General features: G+C 41.9%; 2 protein-coding genes across 9 annotated transcripts; both read right to left on the minus strand.

Moving 5' to 3' along the window:
• Positions 1-3,071: 3,071 nt before the first annotated feature.
• On the minus strand, positions 3,072-7,225 carry stap2a (signal transducing adaptor family member 2a). Its single transcript, XM_070918361.1, has 11 exons — positions 6,989-7,225; positions 6,052-6,123; positions 5,853-5,972; positions 5,709-5,765; positions 5,452-5,603; positions 5,208-5,339; positions 5,022-5,091; positions 4,270-4,372; positions 4,045-4,140; positions 3,842-3,970; positions 3,072-3,127 (listed from the first exon to the last, which is right to left on the minus strand). The coding sequence occupies exons 1-11, from the start codon at positions 7,094-7,096 to the stop codon at positions 3,072-3,074; spliced, it is 1,095 nt and encodes a 364-aa protein (XP_070774462.1). The 5' UTR covers positions 7,097-7,225.
• A 277-nt stretch (positions 7,226-7,502) lies between these two features.
• Positions 7,503-18,486, minus strand: LOC139295986 (endophilin-A2-like). Of its 8 annotated transcripts, none has more exons than XM_070918227.1 (9): positions 18,336-18,486; positions 14,838-14,906; positions 14,456-14,672; positions 13,446-13,579; positions 13,063-13,221; positions 11,930-12,033; positions 11,390-11,512; positions 11,327-11,339; positions 7,503-10,408 (listed from the first exon to the last, which is right to left on the minus strand). In XM_070918227.1, exons 1-9 carry the CDS (start codon positions 18,378-18,380, stop codon positions 10,226-10,228), a joined length of 1,047 nt encoding a protein of 348 aa, XP_070774328.1. In that variant the 5' UTR covers positions 18,381-18,486; the 3' UTR covers positions 7,503-10,225. The 8 variants fall into 8 exon arrangements, with proteins under 8 accessions (XP_070774328.1, XP_070774323.1, XP_070774322.1 ...); XM_070918222.1 differs by lacking the exon at positions 11,327-11,339 and adding an exon at positions 11,181-11,219 and having other exon boundaries at positions 7,503-10,413; positions 11,379-11,512; XM_070918221.1 differs by lacking the exon at positions 11,327-11,339 and adding an exon at positions 11,181-11,237 and having other exon boundaries at positions 7,503-10,413; positions 11,379-11,512.
• Between the last annotated feature and the right edge of the window lie 3 nt (positions 18,487-18,489).

The raw sequence follows: 18,489 nt of genomic DNA on the forward strand, positions 1-18,489 counted from the left end.
GTGTCGCTAATAAACCCCACACATAAACGCAGCTGTCGTTAATGTAACCCTGAGATGTGAAACTTTGATTCGCGCTGTTGTTAGCTTGCAACTTCCTTTAAGGTTGCTCGTAGAAACGATACAGGTTCACTCCTCAAAACCAAAAATACCGCAGAAGAAAAAGCGTCTCTCTAACGGCTCAGCAGCCTCTGTCGGGTCCTCTCAAAGTCACAGCGGTCCTCCGTTATTGTAGAGAGGGTCCCCGCGCTCACATCCCGCGGTGAGGAGGGTCTGAATGGCTGGCTGCTGCTCCGGTTCGCCCCGCAGGTTGTGTTGTGTGTTTTTTTAACCACACACTGCCGTTGAGGCGGCGGGAGGCGCTGATCTCTGATCAGATTAAGATTTCATTGTTCTCATATATTTTTATCAATCGGTGGAGGGCAGAGCTGACTCAAGATGGGCGAAGTAAAAGATAGAAACAGTTGGAGGGTGTTCACGGGTTGGCACGTTTTGTTTTTTTTAAACTTGTGCAACATGTCCACACAGGGGTGATGGACTCACGTTACCTAGTGGTGTGCTGTGGGAGCGTCCTGTCCTGCATCTTGTGAATGGACGTTTTAATTGTTGTCATGTTGCACCTGCACATAAATATATGTATATAATTATACTTAGATTTATAGAAATACTTAAACATGATAGACTTTTTAGAGGTTGTCTGTGGTTGATAAAACATAACCTCCTGTAATGCAACCCAAAAGTGTTTCTCTTATTTTGTCCACAGCACAGGCTTATGGTACAGTACAAATACAATATCAACAAAAACTCCCTCATCAAACTGACCAATAAATAAAATTGAAATTCAATGCCTCTATGGCACAATATCAGCAAAAAAAACCTATGACCTATGGTCTAATGTGTGGACATCCAGACATGCTCACTGTTCTTTGTTTGTTTTATTTTCAGTTTTCAGATTTCACAAGTCAAGAGAAACGACAAAACAAAAAATAAATAAAATGTAAAAACAGAACTTATACGCACATAAAAAAAGAAAAGAAAAAGGTGGGTCAGCTGCACCGATATGAAAAAAAACCCCAAATGTTGCAGATTAACAAATGAAAGAGAAATGCGTGATATTTCAAATTGGATTCAAGTTTCCATTCAGTAGTAGAGGAAAGGCCATCAAATGTAAAAAGAAAAACACTTGTTTTTTTTGTTGATTCAGAGTTAAATGAGCGTAGCTGTGTCAGTGGAATAATGAAAATAATCTCATTTAACCCTTTTTTAAAAACATGGAGCAACAAATGTCCAATATAAATGTATTACTGAAGTGAGTGAGATCATGGAAGATTATCTAAACTAAAAATACACACACCCTCTTGTTAAACTGTAAAACATAATGTGGACTTTTGCACACCTTTGCTGACACATTTTCCCTTTTCTTCTGTCTTTCGGTGGTAAACATTATAAACAAGACTTGAGTCCAGCTTTCTCTCTAATCGTCCACTCAGTATTGATTAACTCCAACATGATCTAATGTCCTCAATCTCCTTTCGTCACGAGAAGCTCGGTGTTTCAATCAATGACCTGCGTCCTAACAGCCCGATACTTAGGGAACAAAAAAAGAAAAGAAATGGTGTACTTCTGAGAAAGCACACGCTATCAGTTCACAACAAGGGCAAATCACATCCATGCAAAACAATTTTAATGCCCTTGATATCTAACAAACACTTCATGTACAAACATACAAGAAACTGCTCATTGTAGGGAGACACTTATGAGTCAGTTGATCACAGTTTGCTACTAGTACTCAAACACTTCAAATCTGCAAGGACTGGCCAATAGACAGAAATGTAAGACAGAGTTTCCCATGTAGAAATACTTATTGTTTAACACCTTCACATCTGTAATAAATTATAATTTTGTTAATAAAGGTAGAGAGGTAGGGCGTGGTGTAATGCTGTCATAAAGCCTTTGCCAGCTTCAGTCTGTAACATAAAAGGGTTGGTCTAAGTCAAGCGTTCAGTACTTGTATTAACACCCAAAGACTGTGTGCTGCTAAGGTTTCTGTCCCTTTTAGCTGACAGCCTTCCCACTAGAGGGCACCCTCACATATGAATACAGTAGCTTGATGAGAGGAACAGAAATCACCTGGGAGTTTCCAGGCAGGTCAGATAGCACCATACAGTCGCACGTACACAGTAGCAGAGAATAAGGAAACACTTTAAAATAAGCTCCAACGGTACAGTTAAAGTTGAGTCATAAATGAGCCACAACAGTGTCATTGATTCAACAATACATTAACGGTTGCTTATCAATCACAAATAGCACTCAAGAGCAGCAGGCAGATATTGTGCAGTTTTCTGTTTCTGGCCAGCTCGACTGTATTCAGACGATTTCTTTCTTTCTTTCTTTTTTTTTTAAGTCTTGTTACATGAAATGAGGTGAATGAAGAGAGTTGCTGAGCTGAAACCTGAGCATGCCTGGCTTATTTTACTTGCAGGGCAGATAAAGTGTCTCTCAGGTCTCAGGTCAGACTTTGTCGCTCCGGTGTTGATCTTGGCAGTCTGTGGTTTGCTTGTACTTAAGTCTCCAATGTTGCAGCAGTAACATCAGCGGCTCAGACGGGAAAACATCAGGCTCAGTTGGTGGTCCGGTACGTGTCAGTGCTTCTCCCATAGATCTTAGCTGCCAGTCATATTGATGCAGTGTTTTTGTGGACTTTATTCTGAATGAATTTATTGTGGCACCATTTTTTTTTTTTGCTCAGTGACAGTTTGTAAACAGCTTTATGCAGGAGGATAAAGCACTAGTGGATTGTTACCCCAACGAAGGCAGACAGGTTTTATGAACCTAATCCAGTGTTTACCAGCTGGTCTTGCTCTTAAGGAGCTAGTCAGAGTCCATTTAATCATCTAAGTCCAACAACAAGACCAAAAGAATGAAACTCAGACCATTTTCTATCTCCCTATGAGAAAGTGTCGGTATTTGTAGTCCCTTGTCTTCCACCCAGAAGGCACAGGATGAATACATCGCTGCGGTGAGGAGTTTGGCACTGATGATTGAGTATGCTGTGACAGTCCCTTATGAGCAAGTCACTCCTGACTGGCTCGCCTCTTCTCCAGCTTCATTTTGAGTTCCTCGTTGAGTGCTGTGGAGAGAAACACACTAGGTCTGACCTAATACCCACACTTGCGGTCTTGAGCACTTAAGTGCAGGTAGTAAGCAAGTGCATCCCATGTCGGAAAATGACCAACACACAGTCCACTTAACCCACACTCGATGCACACTTCGGTCTACTGCGCCACACCAGCCCAGCTGTTTTAGCACTGACATTTATCAGCAGACTACAAAGTTATGGCAGAACCTCCACAGATGTTTATCACATATTAGCAATCCCCTCTCCTTGATAGAATATCTGACACTGTCAAGATAAATATTAAATATCATATCCTTTTATCAAAGAGATATGTTCTGTCCTTAAAAATGTTATCAGATATAAACCATTCATTAATATCATGTTTGGTCTCTTATGCTCAGTAGACCTACGGGTTTCTGGATAACTTCTAATTACTTAATTAACTGTATTACTCCTCTCAGCTCCTGAATGTGTGTGTTTTTTTTACTGTCATCTGATTGTACCCTGTGCACTATTTATATTTGCGGGAGTGAAGGGATGTCCTTATTAATCAAGCGTGTCCCAGTGAGCTCTGATAAACTTCCTCACGCTCGCGGTCCTAACAGGCACTCGGGCACTGTGGCAATTACCGGATACCTCACACAAGCAGCCTCTTGTGGGTATTGGGACCAATTAAGTTGAAATAGAACTGGTAATAAATCCGGATGGACTGCACTGTCTACTCACTCTGTGCGAGAGGTGAAGGGGAGAGGATGAGCCGTCTCATCGGGTTGGTGGGCGAGGCTGGCACTGGTGAGGTCAGGATACGGCGGTCGGGGGCCGGAGACCTGGACAGGGGGCTGCTGGGCCAACGATCTGCACCAGAATGAAAGCAGTGATCATTATCTGTCTGTGACTGTGTGCATGTGGTTCACGTGACCGTGACAAACCTTGTTTTGGAGGCAGGGCAGGAGCCTTTGGCAGGGGGCTGGAGGGGGCAGTGTGAAGGATCCTTTCTCCATTCTCATCATTGGCAGAAACGTATGCTGATGACACAAACAGTTTTATGTGGTCAGCCTCATTGATCGCTTAAAAAAATAAAATAAAAAAAACACACAGGAAGACAAAACAAAACAATCTTGAGAATATGTGTGTGTGCTGCACGGTCGCCTCACTGATGTTCTCTTCGTAGGGCTCCTCCAGTAGGAAAGGCTGCAGAGTTCCTGCTGTCTTCTCTACCAGAGCGTCGATTACCTCATGAAGGTCAGCACAGGGAATCTGGAAGAGGAAACCTGATGTATTACATGGCCAAAGTTGGTTTGTACATACAGTCTGAGACATTGCTGATTGCAGTCATCTCAAAACCTTACTCCAATCTGTCATTTTCATGTTCTACACTTTTTTTGCTGTTCTTTGTTAATTTTTTCCTCTATGTGCTGAGTTGTTGCCATGTCCTCCAAAATCCTGAATCCTTTAAAAAACACATAAATATGTGAAGATGCAGCTTACATCTGACAAGTTGTCAGAAAGGGTGTTTTTATCTGACAGCAAACAAGACAAAGAGCCGTTTGGAGATTTGCAGCATCACATATTTGACTTCCCTCTTAACAAATCTGTTATGTCCATCAATCTAATATGCCTGTTTTGTATCGCTACCAATGCTATTAAGCAGATCAGGTATTGGTCATGATGTGACTCATCCACATTTAAAAAAATAACAACTTATAATTACATTAAATTGATTCTGATAACACACAGTGTGTATAAAGATTATAAATCTGATAAAAGAGATCAACCTGAGGTTTAAAACACAATCATGATATAATATTAAATACTGTGAATATATAAATAAGTCAATTATAATTAGGCAGAAATGTATAATTCCACCTTGTGAAATGTTGTATGTCTCCATGTGTTACACACTTACAGGGTTTTCTACATCAATGACATAACCACCTTGATCCCTCTGAGTGACACGGTAATGTCTGAACACTGACCTGCAGAAAAAGAGAGACAACAGAATGCTTAGAACGTGTGCAGTGGATGTTCTGTGTTGTGTTATGTGACTGTGCTATTTGCAGCTGTGGTGTCCAGATGTTCAGCAGGTGTTTACCCATTGAGGTCCTGCCGAGTGGTGACAGCCAGTGAGCATCCGTCTCTCCCTGGACGGAGCAACATGTTGCCGCAGTCAGGGTGTCTCTCTAAAAGGACCTCGGCCTCTGTCCGAGACACAGGGCGAAAACACCTGCATGCACACACACACACACACACACACACACACACAAAATAGTCACGCACATACACTAGATGCTATAGCTACAGTGCACCTTTTCAACACAACACAGAGGAGAACTCACGGTGGGATCTCTCCCACTAAAGGCACGGAGAGGGGCGAGGGAGGAGCACGCGTGGGAGTGCGAGTTCTCCGTCTGGACCTTTCTTTGTCCACCACCTCCTTCAGCATCTGGAGCTGGCCTGGCAGCAGCGTGAGACAGGACGGTACATTCAGCTGTGATTGGGACAGAGGGGAGAACGCTTAATAAGACAGCTCAAGAGAGAGACAAATAGCTAGAGGATTGCAGGTGAAGCAGGTGTGCAAAAGATGAATAATTACATCTACAACAGAGTAGAGGAAACCTTTCCACAGCTCCCTTGATTCCAAGTTAGGTGCCTGGAAAAGACAACAGCACTTTTACACCTTGCAAAAAGTGTTAATTTAATATATATGTCTGTTTGTGTGTGTGTTCAGTGGTATTACTGTGAGTTTGGTCTCTCCATCCTTCATTCGCAGAATGAGTCTGGCCGCCTCCAGGTTTCTGTCCCGGCTGCAGTCGTCCTTCAGGGACACAAACCCACTGAGGTCCAGCTTCTCCACATACTGTAACACACACACGTTTCAGTGTCAACACACTATGATGCATAAAAGAAAAACTAAATGTATGCAGTCTGAAACTTACATGAGTGTCCTTGGCGTTATTGAAGAAATACAAAGAATTCCCACACAGACAGGTCCACAGCCGCCTGGATGCCTGTCACGCACAGATGTCACACACAGATGTAAGCATTAAAATAAGGGGGGATACACTGCTGTGGCAACAACAGCGCTGTTTGTCACATCTGTGTAATGGATATTTCCCCACATTTCCTGTCCCAAGAGATGGATTGGGAGCGAGCCACAGCTGCTGTCAGTCTGTGGCCATGGATCAGTGCAATCCCCTGCACCTGAGCCAGGCTCACATTACATGTCTATATTGCATTAAAATGAGCCTAATGAGAGAGGGTGGGCCTTGGGGGGGGGGGGGGGGGGGGGTTATCCCAGTCTTTGCCACCTTATATCGCCTACAAATAAAGACAATATGCAAAAGAATGAATGAATGAATATTATCAGCTTCACTGTATGTAACTTTGTATTTGACATACACACTTCAGGGATCAGGCTGTCAGAACAATATGTCAAAAGGAGATCTCTGAGTCAGCAGTGAATTCTGGGAGATGAAAAAGCCCGGCAGACGTACTGTATGTGACACAGAAGCCTAATTATTAAGATAAGGGACAGACATAAATCCCCCATGTGATGTAATTGAAATGGCAATGTTTTGACAGCGGTCGGGTTTCCAGCGATTCATACGTCGTGATTCAGTCATGGATTGTTGCATGCTTTCCCAGTCTGATTCTTGCAAAACGAGATTTAACAGCACAACAAATCTGTGATCCGCTATGTGCAGCGATCCCCACCAGCACCGGTGCACAGTCTCGCCTCGCCCATTCCAATAAGGAAGTTGACATCTCCCAGGCGATGGGGGAACAGCCGGCAAACACACACACACTGACCACCGCTATCCACAGCATGTGGTGGAAACAACATGGCACTTGATCTGCACCGGGAGAGCCTACCTTTTCTTTCGGTGCTCGCTTCTCCAGGTATCCCTCGTAGTAGCAGGGCGGGAGCTGCGCCCGGGGTCCCCCTGGCCCGGAGCGCTGCCTGACGGGTGCAGCCGCCATGAGTGTCGCTGGCTGGGCACCGACAGAGGACAAAGGGGCGCTGAGTAATTCGGGGAGTGACACGCCTTCCCCGATGAGATAGTGCTGTGGCAATAACCCAACAGCTGGCTGGTGTAGCCTGCTGTGTCTGCGGATCATGCAGACGGGTGGTGGTGCAGATTAAAAATTGGATGGTTGGGGGATAAATGTCCAAAGTATAGCGATGTTTTTGAGCAAAAATGAACAATTGTGCAAAGGATGGATTTAAATAAAGGTCAGGTGTGCTACATGTAAAAATAGATAATCCTAAATGATTTCTATGATTTCTTTCTGCATCAGTGTATAACCTTATCATTCAATTGTACACATTTAAAACCAATTCAACTGCAGCAGGGCTGCTGTAATTATCTGTAAAGACACACTGGGAGCCAAATTACTTAATATTTATTTGAAGAAGCGAATGAACAGCATCCATTCCCTTTTACATAGTAACAAAAATATACAATACACAGAAGATTACACTTAGTATAGAGGTAATCCATATATCCTAAAGATAATCCAGGATAATCCCACTTTGAGTCTCCCCACAGTGTCACAGTTACAAAAATAAGGCATTGCCTAAGAAACAGAAGCTGCAATGAAGACACATGCAAAGCAATTACATTTGAACACAGAAAAGTCCTCTAACGTTAGGCATAATAAAATAAAGCTTTAAAGTCTGATAATACTTCATTCATCAATATTGCAAAGTTGAGACACTCATAGGTATGGATGCAATACAGGCCATCACAGAATGTAGTGTTGCAATCAATGTCAGCCGCTGCAGTCAGACAACTATTTCAGCTGTGACAGGAGCAGCACACAAACATTGATCTCAGCCCTTTGTCCCACAACATAATTCGCCATCAATATTACACTGCTGTATAATAGCTCAAACTGAACCATTGACCTCCTTTCCCCCTCTCAAACTCTGGGCTTTTGATTTAGTGTAATGAGACATGTAAACCCACACCTGAACCACAGTTATTACTCTGCACAGCTAAAGCCCACTGGCCCTATACATAACATGAATAACATAGGAGGCATGCAAACACATCATTTAAGAGGCACATACTATGATAACAATGAGGAGATTATTCCAGGGATGGACCAGGAGACTGAGCTCCAGAGGCACCATGGGATTGGGATGGGGCCGATAATGAGAAAGGGGGGTAGGGGTACAGGGGGCAGGTGGTGAATAAAGACTAGTGGGGGAGGGAGGGCATAATCCACTGCTGTGTGCCCTTCCCTGCTGAAAAGACCTGTCTGTTCCGCTCCCAGTTTAAACAGAGATGGGATGAGATGAGTGGGGCGGGGGGCGGTCTAACAAGGGGATCATGACAAGAGGAGAAAGTTGGCATTTTAGAGAACAGCACAAACCCTCACAGTTCATAGTCAGCTTGTAATAGGCTTAATTGAAACTGAAACCGGCTATTGTGTATAGGCCTTCCTCATTATTAGTAAATTCGGAACACAATAGTTGGGAGACGGCATTTTCTGTCAGGTCTGCTGCACAGTTTCAGCCTGAAAACTGAGGCAGGTACAAAAACACCCGAAACACATCAGATTAATTTCCATGCTCCAAATTATAGGTTAGAGTACTAAAGCCAAGCTTACCCCAGCACTATGGGGGAAAAACAAACCACAGACTGAAAATTCATTGACAAACAGTTGGGTAAAAGTCCACAAAACATTGTGAGCGACACTGCCAGCAGTATCAATAGAGCCTGAGAGAATAGAGGGACTGAAGGATGCATGCATATGGCTTTGGAGTGATGCTGCAAAATATTTGGGGCGGGGGTGAGCCATGTTACATAGTTGTGGGTTGCACTGTAATGGAAACAAATGCCTGCTTTTCTTCTTTAAAATGTGGAGTAAATAAAAAGGGAAAATAAGATGTTTGCATGTAATCATCTCAAATATTACCCTTATATTAACCTTAATTTCCTGTACGAAATATGTTTCCTTTCAATGACAAAAAGCAGCCTTGTCCAATTTGGGAATTTGTGCAACCTTTCTTTGGCATGAGCTCTAAGAGAAGAAAGTGGAGTGCAGTGAGAAACATTTGAAGAGCTGTAGGTAAATTAAGTCACTGACAGCTTAACAACTATTAGAGTGATAAAGGTTATATAGCTAAGCATATTTACGGACGCCCTCCAGCTCTTAGGAAATCGACTATAAAACAACTTTTTCTGCCTTGAATAAACTTAGCTAATGTTTGTGAAACGCGCTGAAGAGTTTCTCTGATCAGCAGTAGTGTAAGAATGAAAAAAACATTTAATACAGCAGTCAGTCAATGTTACCTGCTGACTGGCTCCAGCTATTTTTAAAGTTTCATATATATTTTGGGGGAAAGAAATCGACACAAAGACAAGCGACATAAGACATAAGACAAACCACCCAACGTGTATTTGGTAAGAGATAACAGAGGCCATATGATGGTGCCACTCAAACCAATAGCTAAGAATGATCTCTAGTTCCACCAGGTGGCAGTGGAGGATAGCCTCAAACATTAACAAAAGGCAGTCCATGGCCTCCATGTTGACTAACTAGTCCAAGATGACAACAGTACGAAAGCCTGAAGGCCACAGCAGTGAAAACTGGGAGTGTAGAAAACTGCTTAGAAGGAAGCATGCGTATACATGCATGTGTGTAGTACCAATACGAATGAAGTAGGTTAGGAATATAAGAATAAAGTAGTTGCACTTCTTAGTGTTTGTGAATACTGCTGGACATGTCAGTACAGATGTCATCCTCATCAGTCATCAGTCATCAGTCCCAGTGATGGAGGTGTAGTGTACGAAGTGCTCAGGTGCATAGAAAATGAATGTAGGGACTCAGGATATGGTAAATGCTCCCAAACATTACACCGTCATTTTTCTGCTTACTCTTTTTAAAAATCTGTTACATCTTGACATAATCTGACAGAATAAAAAAAGCTCTTTACTCAAATAACTCCTACATATAAAAATTAGGTCCCTGTCTTGAGATGTTAACCCTTTAATTACAATAAAGAAAAAATATCTTCTGATTATTGAGAGCTGATAATCCTCTATCATCCACCCCTTTTCATCTTCTCCATCCTGCTGCCCCCCTCTTGCCTTGCTGTCTTCAGTGTGACAGGGGCACCACCACTTCAACATAGTTGTTGGGGAAGAATCCTGATTTGCCTCGAAGGCTTCCCTCGAACCAGTTCTCATCGATCTGATTGACCAAGGTGATAATGTCGCCCTCGTGGAAGCCCAGCTCTCCGTCGTTCTCTGGCTCAAAGTCATACAGGGCTTTGCAGCATGCCTCGCCTGCAGAAAGAGACAACATGTAGAGAGACGCAAGGAGGGAAAAAGAACAAAGACTGTCATTTTGTGAAAAGAATATTTGACATTTTTCCTTCAACAAGATTAGTAGGTGTGTCACCAGTATGTTTTCCAATGGGACTCTGGAACAGACCATAAAACGAACGTCATTAAAACAGGAGATGTTTATAAGTTAGTCATCAGTGTGGTGAGGGAGACCTTCTGAAGCTCAAGATCAAAGCTGACATGTTTCATAGCTAAACTACTTTATTCCAAACATAATGAACATTTTCAAGTTTTAGGCCTTTAGACTTTTCACGTTTACTTTCTCTTGTGTTTGACTGAAGAGGTGAATAACATTAGAGTCAGCCCCTGACTATACCCGTAAAATGAACCATGTGGCATGTAGGTCTTTTTCTTGAGGTTCAGAAGCTTCAGTCAGTCAGTGAACAGGCTGTCAGATACATACAATTCAGCAAAACCATGACTGCAGGTAAAATACACATTTCTGTTAAAAATTTGGGTGATTCTATATATCTGCAGCCTTGGTCAAACAGGAGTAATATTCACACTCTGAACTCTGTCTTGTTCTGGGAACCTCACAGACTGGACAAAGTGGACCCAACAAACACCTTTTAACAATGTTAGTCAAATACCATCACTCAGACATGCATACACCTCTCTGCCACACAGATATGCAACAGAGTGAGTGAAAGTAGGGAAACTTTCTAGTTCTGTGTGAGTGACACGTTATCTTCATCTGTCCCACTCACGCGGTCTGCTCTTGATGGAGGCTCTTTGGAAGGATGGAGCTGGATATTGCGCTGGGGCTGCTTAATGTCGCAGAAGGAAAGACACATCAGTCTTAAGAATGAGATCGGCTTGCATATATGCCTTCTTGGGAGTAGGCCTTGCACACATGTTCAAGCACACTCACACAGCTCTAACTAAATATACAAAAGTAAGTTTACCAGGGGAGTACGCTGGAGGGCTTGTTGCAGCGGGTGAGTATCCTCCATTAGAGTCTTCTACCTCTCCATAGTCAAAGGCCGGTCTGGGTTTGGGTGTGTATTCACGCCTCGGACGAGACTGAGCGTCATTCACCCTGCACACAATCAGAATAAGAAACATCACCTCTCTGAGCTCACAAGTAGGGGATACGCCAATACAGACACACGCAGGTTACAAGATGTCAATTCATTTCTTTGTGGGATATAATACAGTTACTACAACTACATTGTCAAAAGCAAGACATATCTACTTCATAAGTATTCATAAAATGAAGTAGAAATGAAATTATATCAAAATTATCTGTGCCTACAAAACTAAAGATAATTATATAAACACTGTTAAAAACAAGGGATTTGTGCTCAGCATCGGCTGCTACTTGACATTCATTACTTGAAATTGGATGGGTAAAACAAAATATGGTACGGCTGAATCATCCCTCGTCACGAGCCAGAGGACACAGCCTCAACATACAAAAGACATGCCATCTTCCACAAATAGTCGTGGCACTGACCTTTCTCTCAGTTTGTCAGAAAGCTCCTCCAGGATTTGCGAGGCCTGTTTGTGGTACTGCAGCAGAGACTCCACTAAAGAAGACAGCTGACTCACCTGCTCCACCTACATGCGCGCGCACACACACACACACACACACACACACACACACACACACACACACACACACACACACACACACACACACACACACACACACACACACACACACACACACACACACACACTATTTTAGAATGAGACCAAACACAGAAACAGCAGCGGCGCTTCAGTGCATTCTTTACTGGTTGACTGTTTGCAATTCTGTCTCTCATCATAACGTAAGTTTTGTTCATCACAATAACTGAACTCAAACAGGTCTGAAACATCTCATTATGGCTGGTATGAAAATGGGACATACCAAACAAAACGAGTTTGACAAGCTCACACTACTGCAAGTCACTATGGAAAAAAACGAGGCATGTCACCTGACACACACTGTCCTTAAAGACGTCACATGTGGCTTGCTAGCTAAGAGGCTGTGAGCAGCAAGCAAAATGCATTTCCAATGGAAGTAGAAACAGATACCAGTCATGTTTCATGCAGATCTAATGGTGTTTACCTAGGGTCAGATTTCTTTCTTAATTTGTCCCTCTATTTTGAGTTTGTCTAACTACTTCTTGAGGGCATGAAATTCATTCACTACATTAATGCACCACTCAAATATGCCAATTCAACTCCATCTCCAGAGTGCTTGTTGCAAAATATTTATGCATGTTTTCTGAGAAATAAAAGATAATCTTAAGTAACAGTATATTTTGTCTCTTTCAAAATATTGTTCAATATATATGCTGCTCTCTGTTTATATTTCACAAACAAGGACAGTCTCAGTCACACTATTGCAGATGCATATACAGTTCTAGCTAAAGTTTCTCAGAGAAACTTTGACAAAAAAACAAAACAAAAAAACATTTGAATAAAATAGAAATTGATTGAATTCAAGGATCGACACTCTTCCTGGTCGTACACGAGGTAACAGTTACATTACCCACGTGAACATTTTAGCAGCATATCAGTCTCATCGAGAACAATCACAAGTTTCAATGTGCCATCTGCAAGGCCAAGATAATCAAGTTTAGTCTACAGACTACTCACATCTGTTTCCAGCAGGTTGTGCATGGAGCCTTCAGCCAGGTCTTTGGACTCGTGGAACTTCTCCAGGGACTGCCTGATCTCTTCATCTGGGATTTTACCTTGACGTTTCTTTTTATAATCATAGTCCAGACGGCGGCCCTCCAGCTTCTTCAGGTGGTGCTGAGGGGGTGACAGAGTTTCACAGATACTATATGAAGTATTTTCATGTGTTTATCATAGAGAAATTTGCAAGATTTAAACATTTGCATGTAATTCCACTGTTATGCATCTGGACTGTTTATGCTTTTTTCATACTGATGCAGCCTGCATCAGTACAGACTGCAGAGCTCATTAGTCAATGCCTGGCCTGTACACGCAGAAGCATACTACCTCTTTGATTCTACCTGAATGTCTCTGATATCCCTCTCAGCGACTGCCTGCAGTGGGTCAATAAAGTTCTGCTTCACATCAATATCCAGAGAGTCCTTAACCTCGGCCATCCTCTTCATTGACTCCCCAATGTCTATTAGAGCCCCACCTGTAGGACACATAAACACATGCAAAATACCAGCATTATTAAGTGTGGGTTGAGTTGCCGTATCAAGGTCCCGCCTATACACCCAACTGAACCAATCGCGAGCACACCACAGTCAATCACAGCTGTCAATCATGACGTCTCACCTCCTTTTTGTAGCACTAAATAACTAACTAAAACTAAACTTATCATAAAATATGTTTTGGCTTCACTTTTGGGGATCGGTCATGTCGTCCATCCGTATATACAGTCTACGGTTTCGTCCATTTTCCAGTTGCTTTTCGGGATCCTTAAGTATGTCTCAAGCGCTCCCCTGTCCATATGTGTCCCAAAGCTTTGGTGTAACGTTACACATGCTTGTGCCCCTTCCTGTGTAGATTCAGCAAGTTCATCCAAAAGAAACTGGCCTCAATGAAATTCGCTTAAGCATAGCAACTCCACTTTTGTTTCAATTGGTACACATTTACCGCAGCGGCACCACCATCGGGCAGCCTCCATACTCCATAATTCCTCCGCACTGTATTGTGGCTCATATAAGTAGCCTCGAATGTCTGATTCCACCATTACACTATTAAAAATGATTCCATATCTACAGGAACATTGCCCTCTGTGGTTGTCCTAGCCAGTTGATTTTGGACAGGATGTTTCGATTTTGGAGCGCTCCCATTGTGAATTTGCATAGACTATCCACATTTTAATGACACAAAGCTGGTTGAAAATCAGCAAAGTTTCCCTTTTAAAAAAATTGATTCATGGGCAGACCCTGAACAAATACACTTATACACACTCAGCTCTACTTCTCCTCTCTTTTCAAGGTTTTTTACGTACATATATCTTCCACCCTGTATCTCATCCTCTAACTGCCTTCACTGTTCTTACCAAAGTTGGTGTCGTAGCCCATATCCCGTCCATACTTAGTCATGCACTCCCCCAGCAGTCCCTCAGGCTGGGGGTAGCCTGGACTCTTCACCTGCCCACGGATTTTGGACACCGTGTTGAGCATGGAAAGCTTAGCTCTTGTTGCCGGGTTGGGCTGGAGGTACTCGGATGTTTTATTGATGACTTCCACCACTGCTTTGCTGGTAATATCTGCTCTCTGGTGGTACAGGTTAGAGAGAGAATAATTGATACCTGTGTGCATATGCTAAGTTGAATACCTTTGAAAGTGTTTAAGTGAGTCGTTTAACATTAAGTAAAACAAAAGAACACAGTTAATCTCTGTTTTCAGTATACATATGTTCTTAAAATGTATGTATGTTACCCTCTCGAGGTCCTTGAAGTCTTCATCGAGCTTGGTTCCCTCTGCACCTCCAACCTTCTCACTAACCATCTGAGAACACAGAGCAATTGGAGCAATGAAGCAGACTGAAGTCAGACTTTTCACTGTATTTTTGCTCCGTGAGTAACTTGACAATCTACACACGGTCCTAAAAGAAAATGAAAGATTAATTGAGTCCTGTATATTGATAAAAATCTGAAGTGATAATATTGTGAACATTTTTGTTAACTGTCTTCCACTTATGCACCTCCAGAGGGAGGTCAGCTACAGAACAGAACCTGTTTGACCTGTTAAACCTTCACAACCACACTGTTGTCTGTTTCCAGACATTATTGGATATATAACATCTTCCACCATTTTCTTTCTTTCCAGGCCTGGTTAACACAATTCTACAATTCCAAGACATACCCATGTTTTCCGTCAGTGGAGGAACCTCCTCAAGTCTGCATGAGGGAGTGAGTTCTGAAAACTGGATTTTCCTCTCTACTGAGAGCCTTTGTTCCAAAGGAACATTTTTCCTTTTTTCCATCAGATCGACACACTCATTGCAGTTTCCTACACTACAACCACATCCATGGATACTTTTACTAAACACACATGCTAACTTCATCTTACTCTCATTCACCAAGTCATATCCTGAGACAGGGCACATACATTCTCCATATCTCATCCAGAGCAACAAACTCTAAAATCCTGTGCAGTTGGCTGACAGGCCATACAGAGACTCATTGTGTGTGTGTGTTTTCTCATTTGGTTCAACTCGGTGCAGCTGCCAGCACCACACTGCACATAAACTCTATGACCAGATGGATCAATCAATCTCTCTTGTTTATATAACACACAGGCCTGGCAAAGTTATTTTGTGTGAAACACTGGCTCAATGGCTATGAACGTGCCCTAAGCACTGATTGCCAAATGATTCATGTGATATAACTCAGCCCCACATGTTCCCTAATTATGAAGTCTAATAGACACCATTTTAATTGGAATTAATGAATCTCTTGGTACCAGATGTAGAGTTGTGGCATTTAGATGTGTGAAATCCAAACACAAACACACTTTCAGCACCCCATCTGGCTTCATAATTGCCAGTACAAGTTTTTTGTCCTACATGACTAATAACCCTGCCCATGTGACTCTGGACTATGGTACGTAATACATCTAGAAAAACTTGAGCTTTAGTTGTAGTTATATGACATTTAGCTTTAAATTATTTATACCTTTTGTTACTTAAAAGTGTTGAAAGCTAAAAGATACAGCTTCATAATAAGATTTGATAAAGGACTCAGATTTGGTAAAGAGTTGTTGTGGAGGTAGAGTTGGGGATCTTGCCTTGACAAAAAGAGCATGTGGGTTTAGTCTTGTTGGTCAATGACAAAAGCAAGATACAACACTATGTGAACAATACCAGCTATTTCAGTTTGCTTAGCAACTTAGCTGACAATTACTCTGTTCAATCATTGATTGCATAAAGTATATATTTATGGCGGTATGACATGGACCCTGTTAGGCAATTGACTTGCGGAACTGATTATTTTCCTCCACCCTGTTTTCTTTCTTTTTATAACCCGAATGGCAAGAACCTATATGTTAACGTCTATATCATACGCCCCAATTGTTGAGACTTTTGCAATGGGAGTTGACCAGTCCCACTTTATTGTGGTGTTAGAAATCCACCTGCACTGCTTAGCTTATATAGAAGATTTCTGTTCATTCACCGCTGTTATTATTGCTGTACTGTCAACTTACTGGATTACTTAAGAACTGGAAGCTGGTTTGGGCAGAGTATTCACATAACTAGGATTCCATTACACACCCACTGAGCGAGGAGTCGTTACTTGCATATTGCATAATATTACGCCAAAGCAAGGACCTGTTGCAGGGCAGTTGTCATCAAAACACAGGCCACCGGTTTTGCAGTCCATGTCTTGTTGAGATTCATGTTTGTGGTGGCGGGCTTAACATTTAACTGACTCAAGGGCCAACAGCTATATTTCTTTCCAAAGAGTTGAGTGCGATTTGAAATCTGGGAGCACAAGACAAACCTGGCTCAATAAATTCAAATGGTTGAAGATCTTCAAAAGTAACAAATACAGGGATGTGATACGGATGCACAGACTACTGTGAATGTCTGTGCACAATCTGGCAGTCAGACATTTGACTGACATGGCATCAAGTCACTTCCATTTGTTTAAATATTTGACTCGCTTCTCTAAGCTTCCAGATCCATCCTGATGTCAGTGTTAACTGCTTTAAGTTTTACATGCATGCTACACTTTCTTTTTACACTGTCACACTGACAGTGTAAAAAGAAAGTGTAGAAAAAGAAAATTGGAGTTATATTCCAAAATGAACTGTACAGAAATGGAAACAGTATCGCAAAGTTAAAAACAAGAGCCTGAAATTGATAGTCCAATGATACTAAATAATATCAGCGCCTGTTTGAAATTATGGATACTTAATGTATGCTTTTCTTTAATAAATTATACTATAGGTGAGGATATAAACTAATTTAGATAGAAATATCTGAATATGAATGTCATGATATTATCCAGTAAGCTGGAGATGCTCACAGGTCAGTTCTATAGTTGGAAACTATACAGCTGAAGGGTGACAGCTGTTTTATGAATCGCGCAAACATGTGTTTTGCGATTTGAACTATGGTATCATCACCACAACACATTGGCCAATGTGTCTTGAAACATTGTGTAATCCAACACGTTAAGTTAGAAATAACAAACATTAACATCACTTTAGCACGAGGGTATTAACACATGAATGATGAATCTATCTGCTGTTTAACATAACAAAACACGACGAAACCAAGCACCACCCAACACATACAATATCAAACCCAAAATTCATCCTGTCAATGCCTGACTTCTGTCAGTCAGAAACTTTGGCAAATTAGCGTTGATCTTGTACTGTAACAGTAATTTTGTGAAACTTCAGGCATATAATCTACCTAGTTGGACAAAAACTTGGCTACAAACTCACAACAATTAATCTACCCTACCGACAACTCACTTAATTAACCTAAGGAAAAGTAAGCGCTTCAATACATAGCGTTATCTGGGGCAAAAACCTACTGTGGAAGCAAACAGCCAAGTTTAACGTCAGCTCGGTTAAAGTTAACTATAACGTCACAAGTTAATTTGCTATCGCTCTAGATTAGCTTTAGCTAATTTGACGTTATGGGTTAACGTTGACGTTACCTGAGAGCCACATCACATTTGACAGTTGTTGACGAGTTTAATAACAATATAGCTAGTCGTATACTTTTCAACAAGTCAAGGCGTTTAATTTAGCTAATGCTTAACCAAGAGCACATGTTGTAACGTTAACTACCCATACCGTTTTCCACTTTGGTTAACCAGCTAGCGTGAAGCTAACGTAAACTGGCAATAAAAGTAATGATAGTGTTAGCTAAGTTAGCTAGCTAGGCTACCGGCTAATGATAAAAAAAAGTCGCGCGATTACCTGACTTGCTTTGTAAAATTGCTTCTTAAATCCTGCGACCGACATCTTGCACCGTCAGTGTTGGCACCTAGACCTCGACGGGGAAATTGCGTTTTAAAATAAGTTAGTTGCTGTGGGTTTGTAGTTTACAGCACCGACAGCAGCCGAGCTACAC

Source organism: Enoplosus armatus, chromosome 14 (genome assembly GCF_043641665.1).
Source record: "Enoplosus armatus isolate fEnoArm2 chromosome 14, fEnoArm2.hap1, whole genome shotgun sequence".
NCBI lineage: Eukaryota > Metazoa > Chordata > Actinopteri > Centrarchiformes > Enoplosidae > Enoplosus > Enoplosus armatus.